Source organism: Tenrec ecaudatus, chromosome 1 (assembly GCF_050624435.1).
Source record: "Tenrec ecaudatus isolate mTenEca1 chromosome 1, mTenEca1.hap1, whole genome shotgun sequence".
Taxonomy (NCBI): Eukaryota; Metazoa; Chordata; class Mammalia; order Afrosoricida; family Tenrecidae; genus Tenrec; species Tenrec ecaudatus.
In genome coordinates, this window is record NC_134530.1 from 303,419,547 (window position 1) to 303,442,293 (window position 22,747).

At 44.8% G+C, this 22,747-nt stretch overlaps 1 protein-coding gene across 1 annotated transcript in view; it reads right to left on the reverse strand.

Moving 5' to 3' along the window:
- The window catches only part of LOC142441024 (phosphatase and actin regulator 1-like), a 155,537-nt gene extending 136,136 nt beyond the window's left edge, over positions 1–19,401 (reverse strand). Inside the window, exon 1 of the mRNA XM_075543131.1 lies at positions 19,299–19,401. Coding sequence (XP_075399246.1) covers positions 19,299–19,401 — 103 coding nt within the window. The remainder of the gene's footprint in view (positions 1–19,298) is intronic.
- Between the last annotated feature and the right edge of the window lie 3,346 nt (positions 19,402–22,747).

Sequence of the window (22,747 nt, forward strand, 5' to 3'; positions counted from 1 at the left end):
TATCCTGGTGTGTCGGGGCTTGGCCACTTGCAAAGGGAGCTCCGAGGCAAGGTTATAAGTCGCGCGCCCACTTGAACACCACAAATTCCAGTCCCACAAGACAACAGATTGTCCAATGATTGAGGCGCTCGGCCCCATCTAGCTGTCTGCTTTAGCTAAATCACCTCATTCCAGAAAGGCAGGGAACTGCATGCCGGGATGTCAGGAAAGCTCCTGTCTGAAATCTGGCTCCATCCTTTAAAACATACATCAACCCAATTCCTATATGCATAATTCAGTGCATACATTTTTCAAGTTATGCAATGGTTCTTACTATTCTTTCCCCAGGTATTCAATCACAACTAGCACAAACTCAATCCCTTCAAACCACGCCCTGCTTCCCCATCCTCTTCCCTCTCACTCCTAGGAACTCCTGGTAATCTGTGCGTTCTGTTTATTTGATTAGTTCATGTGTGCGTGAGATCATACAGGGGTTGTCCTTTCGCAGCTGACTTGGTTTGCTGAGCATGATGTTTTCAAGACTCGGTCATGTTGCAGCATGTATCAGGGCTTCTGTGACTGACCAGTCCAGTATGTGTTTCCACCATGTGTTGTTGATCGCTTCATCTGTTGATGACGTTTATTGTTTGCACCTGTGGGCTATTCTGCAAGATGCTGGCTGACCACTCGTGGACAAGGTTTTCAGTGCCTTCCTGCTTTCACTTCTTCGGTGTACGTGCCGAGGACTTGGATGGCTGCTCTGTTACCGGACCTTTGAGGAACTGCCAAACTTCTTCCCATAGTGACTGTGCCCGCTCACATTTCAACTGGCAACGGAGGAAGATTCCCATTTCGTCACAACCTTGCTAACACGCATACTGCATTTTGGTTTTTGCTGCTGCTGCTGCTGCTGCTGCTGTGTTTTATCAGGACCAGACTAACATGGTACTATGGTATCTCATTGTCGTTTTGATTTGTATCTTTCCAAGGATTAATAAGTGGCACTGCCAGGTAAGCATTGGACTATCCACCTCAAGGTCAGTAGTTCAAACTTACCAGCTGAGTCACAGGAAAAAGATGAGGGTATCTGCCCGCAGAAAGATTTATAGCTACGACAGCCTTATATAGGGGAGCTATGAGTCAGAATCCATCCCAATGCAGTGGATTGGTTTTTTTTTTTTTAATGAGTAATGGGAAAAAGGAGCATGGTGGCATTGTGGATTAGACACTATTAACCGCAAAGGTGTGAGAGAGACGAGGCTGTCTGCTCTGGTGACGATTTGCAGCTGCAGAGGCTCTCTGTAGAGTGGCCATGAGTCAGGATGGCCTCCGTGGTCGTGACTTTGAGTCTTTGTTTTGTGTGCATTTCGGTAGGCACTATCAGACTTCTAAGTTTGCTATTTTGCAACGAGATAAATCGGCATGGCTTATGGTGTGTGTGAGGAGCTCTGGGAGGCATGGTGGGTTATGCACTGGGTCGCTAACTGCAAGGTCAGCAGTTTGACTCTACCAGTCACTCCATGGGCGGCAGAAGACCCTTTCGCCTTGGAAAGCCCAACACGCAGCTCTCCTCTGTCCTCCCGGGTTGTTGAGTGGAAATCAACTGGATGGCGGTGGGGTTGCTTGGTCTGGGGTTTTTACGGCATGTGTTAAGGATTAACACACAACACACTACTTATCCTTTGTCCTTCCGTCACCTGTGAAATGAGCTAGTGGAAGTCAGTCCAGCTGCAACGCTCTATTGTTATCTTGTTAAATGAAACAATGCGAGAATCAGCCCACATGCTCTTGATCAGTAATGAAGTGCTACATCTGATGTGAATAAAATTAAAATCATATTGTGGCAACAGAGAGGGGAAAACATAAAATTTCCCAAATGTGTGCGTCTAAGAGGAGAGACCTCCAGTAGAGGTGAGGTACATGCTTTATTTGCATTTTATTGTGTTTGCAGATGGGCCCAGGCTAGTAAGCAGAATATTAGTCAGATACTCTTGTTTGGGAAATAATAGCAATGCAGGAACATTGGCCTAGCTGCCAAATTACCCTTTGGGCAAAAACATAGCATGGTTGATTTTCCTTTCTTAGTAAAAACCATGTTTGATGATCTCATAATCATAATTAGAATCAATCACCCCAAAGGTATGAAGAATTTCCTGATCTTTTAAATTAAGTCACAGAACATTAAAGGTAACAAATTCAAGAAGCTTCATTTAGGTTCAAATCGTGTGTGTGTGTGTGTGTGTGTGTGTGTGTCTGTGTGTGTGTCTGTGTGTGTGTCTGTGTGTGTGTGTCTGTGTGTGTGTCTGTGTGTGTGTGTCTGTGTGTGTGTGTGTCTGTGTGTGTGTGTGTCTGTGTGTGTGTCTGTGTGTGTGTGTGCGTGTGGTGTAAAAAGAAGATTAAAATACCAGGTTGTAAGTAGTACTTAATTTTAGATGATGGAGTTAGTTCAGTTCTGTTTGGTTGTTTGGCTGTATTTTTCTATAACTATTATATGTTACATTGGGAGAAGGAAAGGCCATTATGAGTGTTTTAAGAAATTCCCATGTAGCTTGCACAGGGAGCCACCTCCCCACTCTCAAGTAAATGATAAGTAAAACACAGACTTTAAAATAATCCTACTGTGAGATTTTTCCTGATTAAACAGATCCTTAAAAATGCCTTTAAGAGGCTTGAAGATAAATAGGCAGCCATCTAACTAAAAAACCCACATGGAAGAAACACACTAGCCTACCCGGACACGATCACTGAAGACAAAGCAGGTGCATAAGCAAATGCGGTGAAGTAAGCTGATGGTGCCTGGCTGTCAAAAGATATAGAATCTGGGGTCTTATAGGCTGGACGATAAACAAGGGACCATTTAACTGAGAAACAACAAAGCCCACATGGAAGAAACACACCAGCCTGTGAGATCACTAGGCATTGAAGGGATCAGGTAGCTGGCATCAAAGACAAAACAAAACAAAAAAAATCATTGCACTGTGAATGAGGAGGAGTGCAGAGTGGGGATCCAGGGCCCATCTGTGGGAAATTGGACATCCCCTTGCAGAAGGGCTGTGGGGAGGAGACGAGCCAATCAGGGTGCAGTGTAGCGATGATGAAACATACACTTTTCCTGTAGTTCTTGAATGTTTCCTCCCCCCAACTATCATGATCCCAATTCTACCTTACAAATCTGGCTGGACCGGAGGATGTACACTGGTACAGATAGGAACTGGAAACACAGGGAATCCAGGGCAGATGAATCCCTAAGGACAGTGGTGAGAGTGGCAATACCAGGAGGGTGGAGGGAAAGTGAGGGAGAAATGGGGAACAGATTACAAGGATCTCCATATAACCTCCTCCCTGAGGGATAGACAGTGGAGAAGTGGATGAAGGGCGATGTCAGATGGTGTAAGACATGACAAAATAATAATTTATAAATTATCAAGGGCTCAAGGGGAACAGAGAGAGAGGGGAAAATGAAGAGCTGATACCAAGGGCTCAAGTACGAAGCAAATGTTTTGAGAATGATGATGGCAACATATGTACAAATGTGCTTGACACAGTGGATGAATTGTGATAAGAGTTGTATGAGCCCCAAATAAAATGAATTTTTTTAAAAGCCTTTAAGAAGCTTACAGAACCTATGATTATAATTCTATAGAGTGATTCCATTGCCACATCTTTTATCTCAGAGTATTGAGACGTACATCCTTTAGGTGTTGGGAATGCATGAACATCCTGTGTCACTTTCCCCAGTGTTCCCATGGTCGCCAATAAGACTCTGAGACACAGTGAGAAGACCCAGAAGGATGGGGTTTAGAATTCTGGCTCTTCAACGAATAGCTGAGTGAACATCCTCCAGCAAGCAAGCTATTTGGAATCAAGGATGACTTCATCTGGAAAATGGACGTGCTGCCTACTTCAGCCATGTCCTTTTTGTGGAGTAAGTAAAATAAAAATATAATCCCCTTCCTCTTTCTCTTTTCCTTTGGAAATTTCTGTGTGCAGATGTTTGGAGTATGACCGTTGTTTGTCCAGAGACCAGGATTTAAATTGGGCAAAGCCAAATGTTTCTCTCTGCCTGTCACCTATCAAATTTAATCCACCACATCGTGTATCATCCACTAAAACATACAGAAGATTTCCTCCATCGGTTTGGAAGAAAAGTGACATCTAATTTTAACCAGCTATAGCTGAATCTATTTTCTTTCTTCCTTAGTTTGCAATATTCTGTAACAAGCTAGAGTTTTGGAAGGTGTTAGGGCTCCACTGAGATTAAAGAAAAATGTTTGCTCTAGATTGTTCTATAAGTATTAACTCTGCATTGTGCTTAAGAAAACACAAGTCCGAGCTTAAGTCAAAAATGCCATCCATTTCAAATGTTTGGTTCATATAAACAGTTCAAATAGGTTACTATTGCTATGGAGAAAGTTTATCGCATTAAAATATTGTATTTTAAAGGAAAAACATTTAATTTAGAAAAGAAGTATTTAAGCAATCTTCCAATGCTCCCAGGAACATGAAAGGAAAATTAAAGGCCCCGTGTAACCACATATTGAGAAGCAGATGGACAAACTTATTATTTAAATTACTTTAGGAGCTACCAAGCCACACAGACTATTGTGGATCATTTCCCAAGATCTCAGTACCAAGCATTGGACCTGTATAACTTGTATCTTACAGATAAACTCTGCTTGGGCATTCCATGTTATTGTTGTTCTTGTTAGGGGCCATTGAGTCAGCTCTGACTCATAGCGTCTCTACTTATAATGGAATGAATCACCACCGGGTCTGGTGCCATCATCTTCTTATGTTTGAGTCCACTGTGTCCGTCCTTCTTGTCAAGGGCCTTTTTCTTCTTTGCTTCTCCTCTACTTTACCAAGCGTGATGCCCTTCTTTGGGGGCTGGTCTCACCTGATAAGATGTCCATTGAAAACAAACCAAGCCCAAACTCTGAGTAGATTTTGACTCACAGGAACCCGGCCTGTAGGGTAGGGTAGAGCTGCCCCTGTAGGGTTCCAAGATGCTCTATAAAGGAGTCGAAGACCCCATCTTTCTCCTGAAGAATGCTAGTGGATTCAAACTGCCGACCTTGTGGTTAGCAGCCCAGTGTAGCATAACCTCTATGCCTCTCTAGAGCTCCCTTACCATGGCCATGTTGTTAAGTGCCATCGAGTCAGTTCTGAGTCATAGCAACACTCCCCAGTTCTATGCAGTCCTTGTAATTATTATTATGGTTGAGCCCCTGGGCTCTAGGCATAGTGTAGCTAGTAAACAAACAGACCCCCCCCCCCACACACACACAACCTCACTACCATTAAGTCAATGCTGACTCACAGTGACCCCTCTATGGTTTTCTGAGACGGTAACTGTTCAAGGGAGTAGAAAGTCCAGTCTTTTTCTGGCGGAGTTGCTGGTGGTTTTGACCATACAAATTGCAGCCCAATCCCAACACCACCGGGACTCCTAGCTAGAACACTCCCCCTAATTATATCCCTGTTTTTACGTCCATACTTTATCACAAGCCAAAGCGAATTTTTTTTCTTTTTCCTAAACCTAACTCAAATGCAGGTTCACTGTCATCTCCTTTTCAAAGTCAACTTGGAAACACACTTCCCTTTCTCCCCAGTACCCTCCCCCGCCCCCACATCCTTTTATTGCATTTGGGAAGCTCATGTATTCTTGTTAAACAAGAATGCATATTCTCCTAGCATCTCTCTTTTGAAACTTCAACCATTGGCTTCTTTATCTGTTCCCACACTAGCTGGTTAATTCCTTGAGGCCAAGGGATTTGTGCCTTTTGAGCTGGAATTCTCAGCCCTTGGTTTGGTGTTCATCGTGGGGAATTTTGAATCTCCATTATATTTCGTCAGTGCATCTCTCTGCCCTACCCTTTCCTCATCAGAAAGGTGGAGACTTGAAGTTCATTGTTGGGTGTCAATTTCCAAACCTCATACATTTGCAAGGAAACCATTTGGAGCTTTAAAAAGCTAAGATCCCTTAAGGACACCACAACAAAGCAGCAATAAAATCCAATTGCAGTGGCCTGTTCCCCAAGGCTCCTGAGGAAGAACCATAGAAAGTGTTTTGCGGATGTGTAACAAGGTAGGGGTGAAATGGGACCCGAAGTCCTTCGTGGTCTCCTGCAGTTGTAGAAATCCTTCAACTATTCTGTTTTCTACCGAATAAATCCAAAATCCCTTAACCTACCGTTTACAGTCTCTTCCCTTGAATCCTGCTTCCACTCCAATCTCGGAGATCATTTCCTCCTCCTTGCATTTAATGAAAAGACTTGGGACAGGCTCAGAACACATCACCCTTGTTCGAATGGCAAGTTGAAGTTTAGGTATCATCTTTCCATGTCGAACTCTCTGAAATTTCCTCCTTCCCCTTGTGAGGTAGTTAATTTATTGTGCCAACCTGGCCGATAAACACATGTGGGATGAATTGAAGGGCGGGGAGATAAATGGCTCGGCGAGCCTCGCCTCTCATCTCTTGCTCTTTAATCATTGGACCAGTGTGGCTGCTTTGCTTGTTTTGTGCCTCAATTTGCAAGCTACACTACCTGTGGGACACCTAACCCGTGGACTGTGTCACTGTAATTTGAGGTTCCTTCAAGACCTGCTTTGCCACACCATTGGAATTTACATCTCTTGAGCTGGGGACTGTTGGACCCTGTCATCCGGCTGACTGTTGGTGTTTGCTGTTTGCTGCCTGTGCCCGGATAGCCTGAATTGCTCTACAGAGTACTACCCAATGGCCCTCAAGACTTGAAGGACTGCCAGTGTCTCACAACTCTCTCATGGGAGCCGTTTGTACCGCGTTATGATTTAATTAACTGTTTATTTCTTATATCTGTATAAATATATATAAAATTATAAGCATTCTGATTTTGTTTCTCTAGAGAACCCTGTCTAACACACCTTGAGAACCGAGTCTTCCTTTCATTAGATTACTTTGTACTCTTGTTACATTTTCTGTTAAATTTCTTACTGACATAGAACATTCACTGAACGTTCATGTTTTCTTCATGGTAGTAATTTATTAATTCATTAAATAAAAGGTTGAAAATCAGCAATGTGTCCAGGGCTTTGATTCGTTTTACATTAGCATGTCCTTATTATCATATTGTAGGAATGATCATTTGGTAACAAATCCAGAAACAAAAGGTGTGTGTATAGCCACTCACAGGATTATTAAATGGTGGGGGAAGAATTAGATATCAGTATTTCTGAACCCCCTCTTACTACCCATGTTTTTCTTAAGGGAACAAAGTAGAGAAAGGAAAACATGAATTCGAATGGAATGTCTGAAATGAAATTCTTCATTCATAGGTAAATGCTGATTCATTTACCTCACTGCATCGGGTCGCATTCTGATAAACTAGAATTTGCTTAAAATTAAGAGAAAATCAGCTTAGCGTATGTTTAAAAAAAATAACAGCTGCTGTTGAATTAATTACTACTCAGGGAGATTCTTGTTCCACATACTCTTCTGAGCCTCTGGTAGCTCCCTGTCAATGTACTGCTGCAACCGTTGTTAGATGATCTTCAGCACAGTTTTACTTGCTTGTGCTGACAGTGATATTGTTCTAGAGTTTGAGCATTCTGTTGGGTCACCTTTCTTTGGAATGGGCACACATATGGATCTCTTCCAGTCAGTTGGCCAGGTAGCTGTTTTCCAAATTTCCTGGCCTAGATGAATAAATCAGTACTTCTAGTGCTCACTCAGCTTGTGGAACCATTTCAATTGGTATCTTCAAAATTTTGAGAGTGGATGGTAGAATTATTGGAAGCAGATCTCCAAATCTTTCTTCTAGCACCCACTGAGTGGACTTGACTCTCCAACCTTTCATTAGCCACCAATCACATTAACTATTTGCATTACTCACAGGGATTCTGGGTTAAACCAAACTGATGCTTTAAGCACATCTAGAGTAAGAAAATATTCAGCAGTAGAACTATGCACAAAATTCATTCAGAGGTTGTCAATTATTTTATTTTTGAAATCAATACTGTATTGCCTTTTTCTTGTATTTTAAAAGGAGCTCACATCTCCAAAGGGCTTTGACATTTGAATTAGCCATCAATGATACCAAAGAAGACAAGACAAGGGATGGGATAAGGGGAATGGTCTTTTGGGGGAAAATGGAGTTCCACTATTTCCTTCAAGGTTGAGAAAATTAAAACATAATTTACAGAGGATCTGGCATTTACCATATACATACTATGTGCTGGCCATTTTGCTTACTCTCATATGCCTGGAGAGTTGATTCTGACTGCAATGAGTTGCCTGGACATTCTGCTTAGTCGTTTATATTTACTTATCCAATGTTTCCAAACTTCAGCCATTCCGATATCACTTACTGAGCATTTTACTACATCTAAATATCAACTACACTGTGATGTATTTGATGTCTCTCTTAAATGGACTTCAATCAGCCTACTTGTTTTTTCTTGCTCTAAGAAATAGTTCACTAGTATACACTATTAGTTTATATTTCAATTAAATTCTTCTATTTACATTGCACTAAACCACAGTAAAATAAATACATGCATTGCCTGAAAATTCTTTATCATCTAGTCATAGCTTGCAAAACATGATTTTGTTTCACTTAGTTTTCAGAATAACTAACTGAAGCAAAAGCTCTGAGTATTCTCATTCTGATACAAAAGGAAAAAGTAAGGCAAAGGGAAATTATATTAATTTTCCTAAGTCATAAAATAGCCATTGTTTGAACTCAGAATGGTGCGACTCTGAAGCCCCCAAGCCCCAAATTCTGAGATTCTTTGTCCAATGCTGGAAAGGATCTTATTGATCCCTAAACTTTTTTTTAATAAAAGATAATTTTATTGGAGGCTCATACAGCTCTTATTACAATCCATACATCAATTGTATCAGGCATATTTGTACATATGTTGTCATCATTCTTTTCTAGACAGTTACTTTCTATTGGAGCCCTTGGTATCAGCTCCCCCCCCTGTGGCCCCTTGATAGCTTATACATTATTATTTTTATATCTCACAACAACTGCTGTCTCCCTTCCCCCATGGATTTTGTTGTTATTCCCCCTGCAGGGGTGTATGATTGTGTGTCGATCATTACGATCGGTTCCCCCTTCCTCCCCTTCCCAAACTGTTTATGAACATCCTGATTATAACTTTGTAAAAATATGACCCCCATATGAAAGGGACTAAAAATAAACTTAGTTTATATATGTACTTAATACATTAAACATGGAACAGCCATGCTGCAATTTTATATAGCAAATAACATTCCATATATGAAAATATATTTAACATTATACTAAAAATGATTATTTGAGGTTGATTTTCCTCCCAAAGGCTTTACTATTACCCATGTTTGGCTTTGATAATTGAAGAAAAATTGTGGTTGTTTTGCTTTTATAATTGAAAAGGGCTATATCCCTAAGATCAGTCCTACCATTTCAGAAGTCAAGTGGAGACCTCGGATTGCCTCACTAGGAAACTCTTCCCAATCCTAGTTGGCCACGGGTTAGTTGCCTTTGAGGTGCTGGGCGCCCTGCTTGCTCTGCCAGCTCAAGCATAGAAGACAGGGTGGAAAGTTTGAAAGAAATTTGTTTGGGCAAATAAGAATAAGGAGTAAGAATTATTTCCCAAATTCTTGTGACTTGCATATGTGAATTGGGTCATGGGTCACTACCGAGACTGGCTGCCTGTTCGGTGACTCTAACCCATAGCCACCGTGTGAGACTGCCCAGGCGGGTTCCTCCAGGCTGTTACCTGTATGGAAGCAGACAGTCACATCTTGCCTGGTCGATTCCAAGCTGGGGCACCTAGGTCAGCAGCTAAGTCCTTAACCCCCGTGTTACCAGGGCGCTTTCATGTGTAAATATAAACCAAAAGCAACCAATAAACCCCCAAACCCACTGATGAAGAGTGGATCCCAACTCAGAGACACCCTAGAGAGATTTCCAAGACTGCGGAGTTTCATGGGAGCAACCTTTCTCTTTCTCCCAGACGTGAGAATTGGGATTAGTTCATTGTCCCTGTCTCTCATTCAATCATCTTCTCTCTTCTCACCCACACGCCCTACCCAGGAGTCCTGACTTTCCATGCACAGCACCGCTGGTGGTGGCTGAGGGCAGAGGAACAATCATTCGAAGGTTGTGTTGAGGTAAATTGTAGGCACAAGGGTTACTATTTGTTTCCCAGAGGGTGTCCCTAGCCCAGACCAAGAGGGCTAGTTTGCTGCTCCCCATGGAATGGGCAGCCTGATTCTCCACAGTGTTTTCCCTCTTGCCTTCCCTCTCGCTTTCATGCCCAGCATTCCCTGGATTAAAAGCAGGTTTGCAGAGCCTGGTGTGAGCAATTAGAGGTCTGAAATGCAGTGTGTGGGAGGTTAGGAGGGTGGGCTTGATAGTTAGCTTGTCAGCGTGAGGGAAGCACAGTGTGAGATTTCCTGGCTAGTGTTGGGGAGAAAAAAAACCCAACAACAACAACAACAACAAAACCCATATTTGTTGAGGATGATGGCACAGAAGTCACACAAGCAAGGCTGGAAACGAGAGAAAAAGGAATATCGTCTGAAACGTTTCTTAGGACAGGGGTCTGGGAAGTCAATGGTGAGATCAAATTAAAGACCCTCACTCTGAGGGGAATAGAGGAGATGGCCGGTTATGTTGTTCTGGTCCCAGAGAGGCAGAACTCTGAGGGGCAGTGGGGAAGACATTACGTAGGTGCATGGAAGTTATAATTCAGTTGGTGATTAAGCACCAACTGGGGTCAGGTTCCTTTGAAGGAAGGCCATTTTGGCCTCAGTCTTTATGGACCAAATTAGACTTGCAGGTCTAGACCTGAGCCATCCTTATGGCCATGCTGATATCCTCTCAGAGGGCAGGCATGGGAGGAGACCACCTGGAACAGGCTGAGCATGATCCCTAGAACAGTTAGTGGTTCCCAGTGAATGGTCAGTTAGGTGTCAAAAGTCTTCTTTTGAGGCTGGTTGGAAGAAAGAATATGAATGGTCACTGGTTTGGGAATTACTGCCATCATGTCAAAGCTGACTCCTAGCAACCCCCAGTGCGTTTCTGAGGTTGTAACTGCTTATGGGAGTAGAAAGCTCATTCTTTCTTCTGCATGGTTGCTGGTGGTTTTGAACTGCCGACCATGGGGATCGCAGCCCACTACACCCTCAGGGCTCCATTAGTCAGCCCCAAATATAAAGAGCAGACTAGGTGGTAAATGTCCAAAGGACAGAATGGGCGGTCAGGGTCAAAAGAAGAAAAAGTATCTCAATTAAGGTTACACTGCAGAGCTGCTTTCCTGAGCATGGTCATAGTCCATGCTCCTCTTCCACAATTCTACTTTCAGGCAGAATGAGAATCCAGACATCATATACTTTTGTATATAAAAAAGTCTTCTTTACCCAAAGCTCATTGCCACTGAGTGGATTCGATGGCAGGGCACCACCCACTGTTTCAAAGGAGACCTGTCCCCCAAAGGGCTTTCAATGGTGGCATTTCTATGGAAGAACCTGGCCAAGGCTTTCTTTTGTTGCATCGCTGGGTGGAGTAGAACCACTAACCTTTTGCTAAGTAGTCAAATGCAAACCATTTGCTCTATGCAGGGAATTCAAAAAAGCTAACGCAACCAATTCTGACTCAGAGCAATCTTCTGGGCAAAGTGGAATTAGCTTCATGGGTGTCCCAGGCTGTAATTTTTTCTTTGACAGGAGTGGCTGGGGGGTGAGGTGGGGGATGGTCCAATATGTTCACGTTGTGGTTAGCCAAGTCCTCCTTCACAAATCACACCCACTACGATCAAGTCGATTCCAACTCCTATTGCGCAGGAATCCCTGAAATCCAGCTGAAGGAGTCAATTATCTTCAATGGTACATTGAGACTTGTCCTGCTCTATTTTGATTTTCCACTACTCCCACAAAGAGTCGTAGTCTCAGAAACCTAGGGGCACTCGACCCTCTCCTATGGGGCTGCTATGAGTTGGCAAGGGTTCCAAGGCAGTGAGTTTGTTTTCTGTTTAAGCAAAATTTATGCCTTTCTTCTCTTTCCTGCAACGCCAAGTACTGGAGGATGGTGTCGACTCTCCATTTTAAACTAAAGGTTTTAATTCCCTAAAATCTTAGAGGTACCATCTTTACCTAAAAATTCCTCTTTTTTGAATCCCAAGTCTCTCTTTGTAATGCAAATGTAATCATTTGCATACTTAAGTTCAGTAGGGGCATTTCGACTCAATCACTGCCATTGAGTTGATTTGGTCTTCACTGTCTACTGTACAGCAAATAAGATTCCCACAAGTGGACAGACAAAAACTATTTGCTGTAGAGTCGACTCTGATTCGTCGTGACTTCATGTATGTCAGAGAAGAGCTGCGTTCCAAAGAATGTCCCAGCGTCGACTGGGTGGCATTGACTTTGTGAGTTATTTTTCAGTAGTACATCACCAAATCTTTCTTCCTAGGTGCCAACTCTCGGATTAGCAGCTGAGCACATAATCATTTGCACTACCCAGGCATAAACAAAAAAACAAAAACAAATGAACAAGTAACAAACAGACAAACCAATATTTAAGGAGATGGTCATGCTGGAGGTAAGGAACAGACACTTAAGTAATGATAAAACAATAGATTCAACCCTAACAGGGATGTAATAAACATTTTATTGGCATACCTGATTCACGTTTCCAGAACTCCTACAGATTCAGAGTTAACATCTTAGTTATTCTGATGAAACCCCAGAGGTTTTCAGAGGAGAGGCCTTTATCTGAAGGTGTGTGTCCAGGAAGTATCCAAAGCGATTGCTACATTACACGTGCAAAAGGCCAGGTGAGATAATCCTGGAACCATTGATCAAGACTTCACAGAGGAGGCGGTATTTGGGCTGAGCCTTGCACTGAGCACAGGAAAGGAAATAGCACTTTCTTTGCTGGTGACGGTTGTTAATATTTTGCAGTTAAAACAAGCGCTAGCAAATTTTGCTTTCTCTTGGGGTCATGTAATGATGTCTCTCGAGGCTTAAAATCCATTTCACTTCAACTCAAAGCTCACGATTGGAAAGCCACTGTTTGTACAGATTTCAGAGGGTGGAAAGGGCTTAGAGGGGACTGGGGAGAAAGGGATGGGAGAGGGATTTTAGATGAATTCTCCTCTATTTCCAACTCTAAGCAAGTCTTTGCTTTTCACCCTGTGACATTCATCAGTTGTCAAAAGGAACATTTCCTTTTGTTGAACAAGACAATGTAGGCAGAAGAAGGGGTGCATTAAGATCAAGTCACAATGACTATACACCAGGCTTAAATGCCAGGAGTTATTTAAAATGATAAAAGAAGGGGGGTTGTGAGCAGGAGTCATAAATTTGATTGCCTGGTGAATTTAGTCAATTGGCTGCCTTTTAATGTATTTTTCCCTTTGAAGGTAATTTAAATGTCTAAGGATATTGATGGTCTTTGAGAAAAGAAACCTAGATTGCAGTGGAAGGTGGAGAAACATGGTAGGCAAGAGATCGGGTTCTCGTCTCCAGTCCCCCTAGCTCTCTTTGTAAAACAGTTTTATTGGCATATAATTCATATAGCACACAATTCAACAGTATGATCCCATCAAGCAGTGTTGTACCATTATCACCACAACCTGCTTTAGAGTATTATCTTTATTCTAATACTCATTGCTATTGGCTCCCCATTCCTCCCCAGCCTCTCCTGGCATACCCCCAAGGGATCATTAATCCAGGTAATGTCTCTATAGATCTCCTTAGCCCAGATTTCATACACAGAGAAACATTAAAAAACATAAACCAGCTAACAACAATAACAAAATAAAATGTCAATCAAAAAGCTGTGTGCCTCGGTTTCCTCATCACTACAAGTAGGATTTGCACACTAAGGGCTATCATTTCTGGCCAGGAGGCCTGAATCTTCAAAGTGCTTGAGAAGCTGGGAAGGAGCCTCTGCCCAGTGAGCAGCATGTGGTTGCTGTGGGGTGCCGTCGAGTTGGTTCCGAGTCACAGCGACCCTGTGCACGGCACCGGTTCTGTGCCATCCATAGCATTGTTCTTATGCTTGTGCCAAGCAATATGACCACTTCCAAATCTACTGTCGTCACGTTGATTGTGACTCATAACAACTCTATAGGACAAAGCAGAACTGCCCCTTTGGGTTTTGGAGACTTTAAATTTTTCCTGGAGCCAGCACAGCCTCATCTTTCTTTCTTGGAATGAATGGTAGGTTTGAACAGCCGACCTCATAGTTAACAGCCCCATGGGTAACCCACTAGCCACCAGGGCTCCTTGCAAGCAACATAATACACTTAAAAGAGCTGGGGCTATGAAGCCAGACAGCCCTGAATCCAAATCCTACTTCTGCGGCTGTGTAAACAGATAATCTCCTTCCAGATCCTTCACCTCACCAATCTGCATCTTTCTAATCAGTAAAACAAGAATAACATCCTGACGTCCCAAGCTTTCTTTGAGATGAAATGGAAGCAATGAACAGACTAGACACATAATCTTTGATATTAAGTTAAGTGCATCTGCAGTCCTTCCACATGACTCCCATTGTATGGGGGAGATCAGGATAGGGAAAATCACTCAAGCAAGCATAGTTGCATGATGGTTAAAACGTCTCTTTTTTTCACTATCAAATGAAGGGTCAGTAATTCCCAGTCCTAACTGCATATTTGAATAGCCTGGAGGAATTAAAAATGTTCATGTGTGAGTTTACCCCAGATGTGAGCCGTGAGGGAGAAGTTGCAAACAAACAAAACCAAACTCATGCCAGCCAGTCAATTCTGACTCATAGTGACCATGCAAGACCCGACGTAACGGCCCTTGTGGCTTTCCAAGCAGTAACTCTTGACAGGAGTAGAAAGCCCTGTCTTTCTCTCCTACGAGGCAGATGGATCTTGTGGTCAGCAACCCAACACGTAAGCCCATGCCACCAGGGGAAGGAGAAGACAAGGAGGGGAGTCTTAAAAATATTCCAGGTATTTTGTAGTGTGCATTGAACTAAAACATGCCTTTCTGAATGTTAATGTAAGCTATTTTTATTAAAATGCTATTCTTTCCTTCTCAGGTGGGACCTGAGAGTCTGTGTCTCTAGCAAGCCCCTGGATCCCCTGAGTAATAACATCGCTTCAAGGTTAATGCTTGGCTGCTACCCGGAGGCACCCTGAGGATCTACTCCCCCAAATCAGCCGCTGAAAGCCCTGTGGAACACAACTCTACACCACTGTGGGCATGAGTTGGCATCGACTCCATGGCAACTAGTGGGGGTGAGCAAGCTCCTGGGTGGGGCAGGCATTGCTGCTCACTGACCTGTGTGTGTGTGTGTGTGTGTGTGTGAGAGAGAGAGAGAGAGAGAGAGAGAGAGAGATTTTCCATGAAAGAATTCATACACATTTTGTCCCAGGCCTTTGATTACAATCCCCACAATTTGTATCTTTTACCCCCCCCCTCCCTCTCTCTGTTTCCTGTTTTTGTTTGTTTGTTTGTTTTCCCTTCTCTCCTATTCCTTTTGGACTTTGCCTTGGGCATGTGCCCTGGTGATGCTCAAACAGCGGTATCTCTCAGAATTGTCCAGGAGCAGGTTTAAAGTCGCGGTGGAGCCTGTAACGGACCCGCACAGATTCTGCTTCATTCGATTTAGCTAAAGCCCAAGAGACTCTCCAATCCACATGGTCTATTTCAACCTGAGCATCCTCACGGACCACTTTCATGTTTCATAATGGGACTTCCTTCTCCGTTCAATATAAATCACCGAGTCTGGAATTGAGTGTGTGGGAGAACATGGTGAGAAAGCTGGAAGATAGATGAATGCAAATTATAGATCCAGAGGACTGAACTTGGAATCCAGAATTCTCCTTTTGAATTAAAGGGGGCCTTCCCAGAACCTTCTCTGTGCTAGCAGGTTTACTGTCCGGAAGCATCGGAGGTGAATTGGGAGAGCATTCCTCATGTCCAAGACACATTGCGTTTTCTAAAGCCAAATCCCTCAGGTGGCAGCTGACGAGCCTCATCTCAGGGTCAGACCAGGGAAATAGTGGAGCTGGGAGGTTACAGCAGCTGCTTTATTGCCCAGAGTACATCACTGGCCTTTGAAAATCCCTGGGACAACCAGACAAATCTGTCTCATCATTTTCTTCTTTTCACACTCCTGATTCATCTGGTTTTAGCTAGCTACAAACTGCCTCTACATCCAGATGGGCATTTTGCCAATTCCCAATGAAGGAAATGCTTAAAAATTCCACCAGGATGTAATCACAACCATTTTAATCCTGGCATTACTGTATCTGATAAATATTTTCTTCATCACATAGAAGGTGCTTGCCAGTGGAGCCTGTGGCTGGCCCTCAGAGGGTCTGCATTTTGCTTCATTGGATTTAGCTAGAGACCCAAGAGACCCCCTAACCTACAAGGTCCTCAAGGGCTGATCTTGCGCTTTTATATTTCAAGATGTTTGTACATTTGAAAAGCAGAAACAAACAAACCAAAAATGAACCAGGATGTTGGCGAGGGACAGGTAGGAAATTAGAGGCTGAAATGCCGGTTTGCTGGTTCCTCCTAAAAGCGTTTGTAACGGCAGGGACACTTGACCAGTCTATAAAAATATCTGGATGACAGGACGGCCAACCCTGAAAAATCAAGTTCTGACGTGGGCATAAAAGCAACTGACATTTTAAAATTACTTTTTAGCTTTTGTTGTTGCTGGTTATCAGAGGTTAAATTCCTTTTAGACCACATGGTTCTTGTCTGCAAAGCAGTGACTTCCCAATAAAATCTCAGAGGGGACAGGATCATTTGTCAAGGTTGCTTGCTTTATTGATTTGCATATCTTTATAGTGTTTCCTATGTGACAGACACAGTCGCAAGTACTTTTGAATATTACCTCGTTAGTAGTCATAGCAACTTTATGAATTAGGAACTATGGTTGTTTTCATTTTGCAGAGGAGGGAGTCGAAGATCAAAGAAGTAAAGTTGCCCAAGTTCACAGTGGCAGCCCCAGGACATGAACCCAGATGGCCAAGCCCCAGAGTCTGTAACCATTGTGCGATCCTGCCTCTATGCTGAGGAAAAGAAATTCTGTTCTGGATCCAGAACAGACGTTGGAGTGGATGGGATGATTCTTAAATGCAGACGCCTAGACTGGTTTTGGAACAATCGTCAATTATCTGTTGTGACCCAGAGGCTGGTCTCCTCTCTGTTATCCATCAGGTCACCAAGAGGTGGAGCTGGCTCAATAGCAACGGGTAAGTTAACACTCCCGTGGTGTTGGTTGAAAACACCAACCCCAAGGCCTGGCACCTAGATCTCTGATTCTGGAAGTGGGAGGGGGTGGCATGGAACCTTGATCTGAAGGCAGCTTCGATCTTGACTGCAAATCCTAACTTCTGCCACTGGAACATCCTTCTGTTTGGCCCCAAATGAACGCGGTGCCAGGGGGCAGCCGTCGCTTATGCTACCACCCCCCTCTGCTATTCTAGTCCCTCCAGGTCTGGTGTCTAAACCACTGATGACAACACTTCTGACCACTCCACCCCCAGCCCCATCTGCCGACAGTCACCAGGCAGCCTTGAGTCCTCCGCGCCTCCCACACGCTGCCTGCTTTCCTTCTGTATAAGCCCAGAGCCCACAGCCTTCTTAAAGACTTCAATCATCCCTACTGCAAGACAAATGGAAATCCACATTATGCACCATTCCCTGCTGCTCCCCTGCTCTGTTCCAGGGTCAGACACCCCCACATTCTATCAATCAAATTGAATGCACCAGAGATGACAAGGTTGGAACCCCAGTCTGGTGATGAGCTCTCACTCCTTCCTTTCTTGCCCACTCTGGTATAGCCATGTGATTTGCAGGAGCTCCTTGGTGATGCAAATGGTCAGCACACTTGCCCGCTCACCAAAAGGTTGCAGGTTTGAATCTATTCAGAAGGACCTCGGAAGAAAGGCGTAGCCATTCCCTTCTGAAAAAAATCAGACCTTGACAACCCTGAGGAGTATAATTTTGCTCTAACTTGCTTGAGGTCACTGTGCACTGGGATCAGCAACATGGACACCCGATTTCAGGATTTGTTTGCAGACCTCCAAGAGGCTGGGGGCTCTAGCCAGCCTCTCACCTCTTTCCGGCACCAATAGCATTTTTTAATGTCTCTTTAAGTGACTAAGAGTGACGGTGCTAAATACATACATCCTGCAGGATGCAGAGAATTTTCTGGTTTCAGCTCTGCTGGTGAGTGGGCTGCTCTAGGCTCAAGAAAACCAACTGGATCATTTCAAACCCCACCTCCCCTCACACCTGGGCTTTCAATGACCTGACTGTGCACTGGACAGGGGAACCGAGAAGGGGGCCGCAGGCAAGCCCTTGAATTGCCCTGAGCAAAAAGGCTTCAGCTCCAGTAAAAGTCAGCTCTCCTCAGCACTGGGATGGCAGCACATCCCCTGTCCCCAGTGTGCCCACTGCCTTCTAGTAGTGATAGGCACAGGCTGCAGGAATTCACCTACTATTTTCATTTACATATAGGGGCACCTTCTTCATCCTCAGTGCGCCATTTGGGACATACATGTGACCAGGTTGCTTTGATGAAAAACCCCAGATATTCTTTGGAAAAGGGAAATTATCTCTGTATAGATAGATATGGATATAGAGACAGATAGATATAGATATATCTATATAGATAGAGATATATCAGAAATTCCCATTAAAGACTCTGGCTTCTCTTTTGCTCTATTGTTATGGCAAAACATCTTAATGCACTTTGGATACAAGAGCGCCCAAACAGCAAACTGGAGGGGAGTGACTGGTTTGAAACGTGTAATCAAATGCACTGTGCTCCGTGTCTTTCCCATCTCCCTGGAGAGGGTAGTGGCCATTCTCCAGGAAGTCAGTGAAGACCTCAAAAGGGGCTAAGGAAGTGACAGAGGGCCATGCTGACCTTTAGAGGCCCTCATCAGGGTGGGTTCCAGTCGGCTAGGTCAAGTTGCCCTATATTTCATCAAGCGCAGAGTCGGCAAACTCAAACCCTTTTCCTGGGGGAAAAACATCATTGCTTCCTTTAAGGCATATGCTTTGGGCAGGAGGAGGGGAGCAGTCATTTTTGGACCCTTCACTCATTGGTACCCCAAGTTACATACATTGTTGTTGTTGGCTTTTTGTTTAGACATATTCCTTCTGTGAACCTTCTGCCTCAATTCCAACAACAGTTCAGTAGAGACTATCCATTTAGAAATCTTATTTGTTGAACTTCTGGATAGAGCCCAAATTTAACCTGTGGGGAGCCCACACTGTGCACCCAGATATAAAACTATCTGGTCAAGGAGAGGCCCCTCCCTCCTTCCTCCCATCTTGTTACCTTGAGCGCCTTGACTGTAGAAGAATCTCTGAGCCGACTCAACATCCAAGAGTCTGTGAGCAGACTCAACGTCCAGAAAATAATCCATTTTGGGATAGTCCATCCTCGATGTTCCAAACACAGAGTTCACTTCGACCACCTGGGAAAGAGGATTTCAGATGGTGAAACAGATCCTTCTAAGATATACAGACATACGTCATCATTTCAGAGTAAGAATCCCCCCCCCCAAAAAAAAAACATACACCTATACCTGACACCACCATCTCCCTGGCCACTCCACACAGCTTTCTAATAGTAGGAAAAAATGCAGCATTTAACCAATAGTCATGACAAGTAATACATTCTGCTGAGAAAAACAAACAAACAAACAGCTGGTCCAGGCGAAAGATAACAAACCAATTAAAAGCCATACCAGTTCTTCCTTGCTGGATACTGGCAGGGAAATATTCTGCGAAAGACGCCAGCTACCAGTCGGGTAAAGGGGATCGTTATGAAGCCCCAGCCGATTTTGAGTCTCTCATCAACAATGATCCAGGCAGGGCGCCCACCCCTCTATCTTAGCACCCAGCAGCCGGGCACGGGCGAATCCAGCACATGGCAAAACACTCTGCCCGCGGAGGTCTGGCTTGGAGCATCGGCGGCACGTCCCTGTGACTTACACAAAGGAAGCATCTCTATTCCTTCAGGATGTCACAGGACAGCATGACAAGGCAGACTCATTGGAACCAAGCTCAGTAGGCTAATCCGACTCATCTCTCCCCCTAACCTACTCAGGTTAAACTCAGAAGCCCAGTCTCTTCCGAGAAAACTTTTTAAAACACCCAAAGTAACCCAACAGCAAATTATACTTACTGGAAAGAGGGGCGAACACCGAGGGCTAACTTTGAGTCGCAAAACAAAAGCAGTGCCCGCCCAGAAGGTCTTTGATCTCACTAAACAGTCCCAGGGAAAGCAAACACTTTGGATTGTTTAGAGCAGCGATGGATTATGCATTCCGGCCCCTGGACTTCCTTTATTACTAAAAACGGCCAGAGCTCGTTCCCTTAGCAACGGAAGGTGACGCCAACCTCCGTCCTCTCCTCTGTGAAGGAAGAAAGCCACCAGTTTGCCGTGTAAAACTTTACCCGAAAAACCACCACCATCTACGTGCAAGCACCGCACAGATTCTTCCCTCACGCGTCGTCTCGCCAGCAGAGAGGTGTCGTCGCCGTCGTTAAAAAAAGATTTGTGGTTTCATCCTTTATTTTGAGAGCCCCCCAACCCCCCCCCCCCCGTTTGAGTCACAGTCACAACAGATCGCAACAAAATAGCCCGTGGTTCAATAGTATCAATAGTAAATGCAACAGGAAGGTTGGCCAGAGATTGGTGGGGGTGGGGGTGGGGGTGGGGGGGCTGGTGTTCAGACCCTAAGACTGGTTTAGGGTGGCCGAGACTGGGAGGGCATGGGGAAGTACATGTGAAACCTTCCCCGGTTATAATTCAGACCCCCAGCATCTAGGCTGAAAATAACTCACTCGCTTTTCCTTCAGCAAACCAGTCCCTGAAGACGCTTCGGAAGCTGCCTGCATTTCCCCAGGGATTTGAAAGACGCACCATAGCATCAATCTTTGCAAGGGGGCGGGAGGGACGGGGGTCCTCCAAGATGGACAGAAAAGGGAGCTAGAATGATGGATGAAAGAAAGAGTCTGAAGTGATACTCACCAGCCCTTGCTGAAGGCTCAGCGGGACAGCAGGGAGCAGAGAGGCAGGCTGAGCCGGTTGCTCAGCCCCAAAGCTTCTAATCTTCCTTGTGATCCTGACTCAAGTGATGGATTTTCCCACTTTATATCGCAACGGAATGCAGCCCCTGAGCAGAGAGCTGAGTGGAGCTGCTCTTTAGAACACATTAGACTGCTAATTTAAGAAAATTGAAAGGTTTTGTTTGACTGTCTTGTACGTGTTCTCTTTGCTACCCCCTCAATTTAATTTGCATTTAAAATTATTCTCACGTCTCCTCAGCTCTCCAAGGTGTGGAGCACTTTTGAATCACGATGGCTCCGGGCAAGGGTCAGGGCACTGCCTTTACCCTGAGCTGCAAAACAAGGTGGGCGATTTTCAGGGCGAGCTGTTTTTCTGGAAGGAAAAACAGGCTGTATGTTTGAGTCCACTCTCTCCCTCTTGTCTGGTTGGCCTTCCACTTCCGGCCTCTGGTTGCTCAGACAACCCTGCAGCCCAGCTCCCGCCAGTCTAAATGCATGCCTTCTGTCTTACTGTAACAAAGGCATCCTGACCCCAAAGAGAAGCCCTGCTGAGGCACTGGGCACGAAGACCACCTAAAACCGCCCTGCCGTCCTATGTTGTTGCATGGGACTCAAGGTCATGTCCATGCTCAACAGCACAGACCGCTTCCTGTTCCTCTACCCAACCCAGGAAAGCCTGCAGAGCTCATCCTTATAATCCACAGGGTTTTCAGTGGCTGGTTTTTGGAAGTAGATCCTCAGGCCTTTCTTCCTAGTCTGGCTTACTCTGGAAGTGTTGCTGAGACCTCTTCCACCTCATGGCAACAAAGCAACCTCTGCCGATGGCGATGACAGAGGGGACATGGCTGTGCTTGGGATGCATGGACCAGGATGGAGCTCTAGGGTCCTGCAGGGAAGGGCGGGGGGGCTGGCACCAGTGACCACCAAGGTCTCCCCCAAACCACAAGGAGGTGTTTTAGGTGCCAGACTTGGAGATCCGTTCACACCTGACAGCGTGATGCTCCAATACAAGGCCTGTGGAGGGTTCCCCCAACCCCGTTGTATCCCTGTTTACAAAGCAGGGTGTGATGTGTGGCGTGCTGGTTTATTAAGAGGAGAGCAACTACCGTGGAGGAATCTTGGGAGGAAGACTGTTAGAACAAGCAGAACCCTGTAGACCTCCCCCCCCCCCCCCCCCCACAAATCCTCTGGTTGCCCTGGAGAACAGCTTCAAAAGCAGCTGTTTGGCTTTGGGCTGCGCCGGCATATCAGAGCACATGCGTCACTAAGTTGGTGTTGCAGAGAGGAAAGCCCAGATGAAAGAGGTCGCTAGCGTTATGCTTTTGTGGTGAAAGCCAACTCTGAAATCTGAATGTTCAAAGTCTTGCCAGGATCCAAGGTTCCCTTTCTTTTCAGCCCCAATTGAGACGTACTGAACACTTGACATTTACAAGCGGGGAGAGCTGGCTCTGGCTTACAGCGAGGTGTGGGCGACAGGTTCTGAACTCCCTACTGTGATGCAACTGAAATCTTAATGACTCACAGGTGAGCGCAGCAGCCAGCAGGAGAGAGCGAGACCACGTGTCAGTCCACGGCTGCTGACAAACACCAAACGTGACGGTGAGCCCAGAGGACTGAAGGAGGAGGGGCTGTGCTGGACGCCTGAAGATTGGAGGTGATTCCTGGGGGAGGTTGGAGGTGTATCCTTTCTGGAGAGTGGGCCCAGAAGGG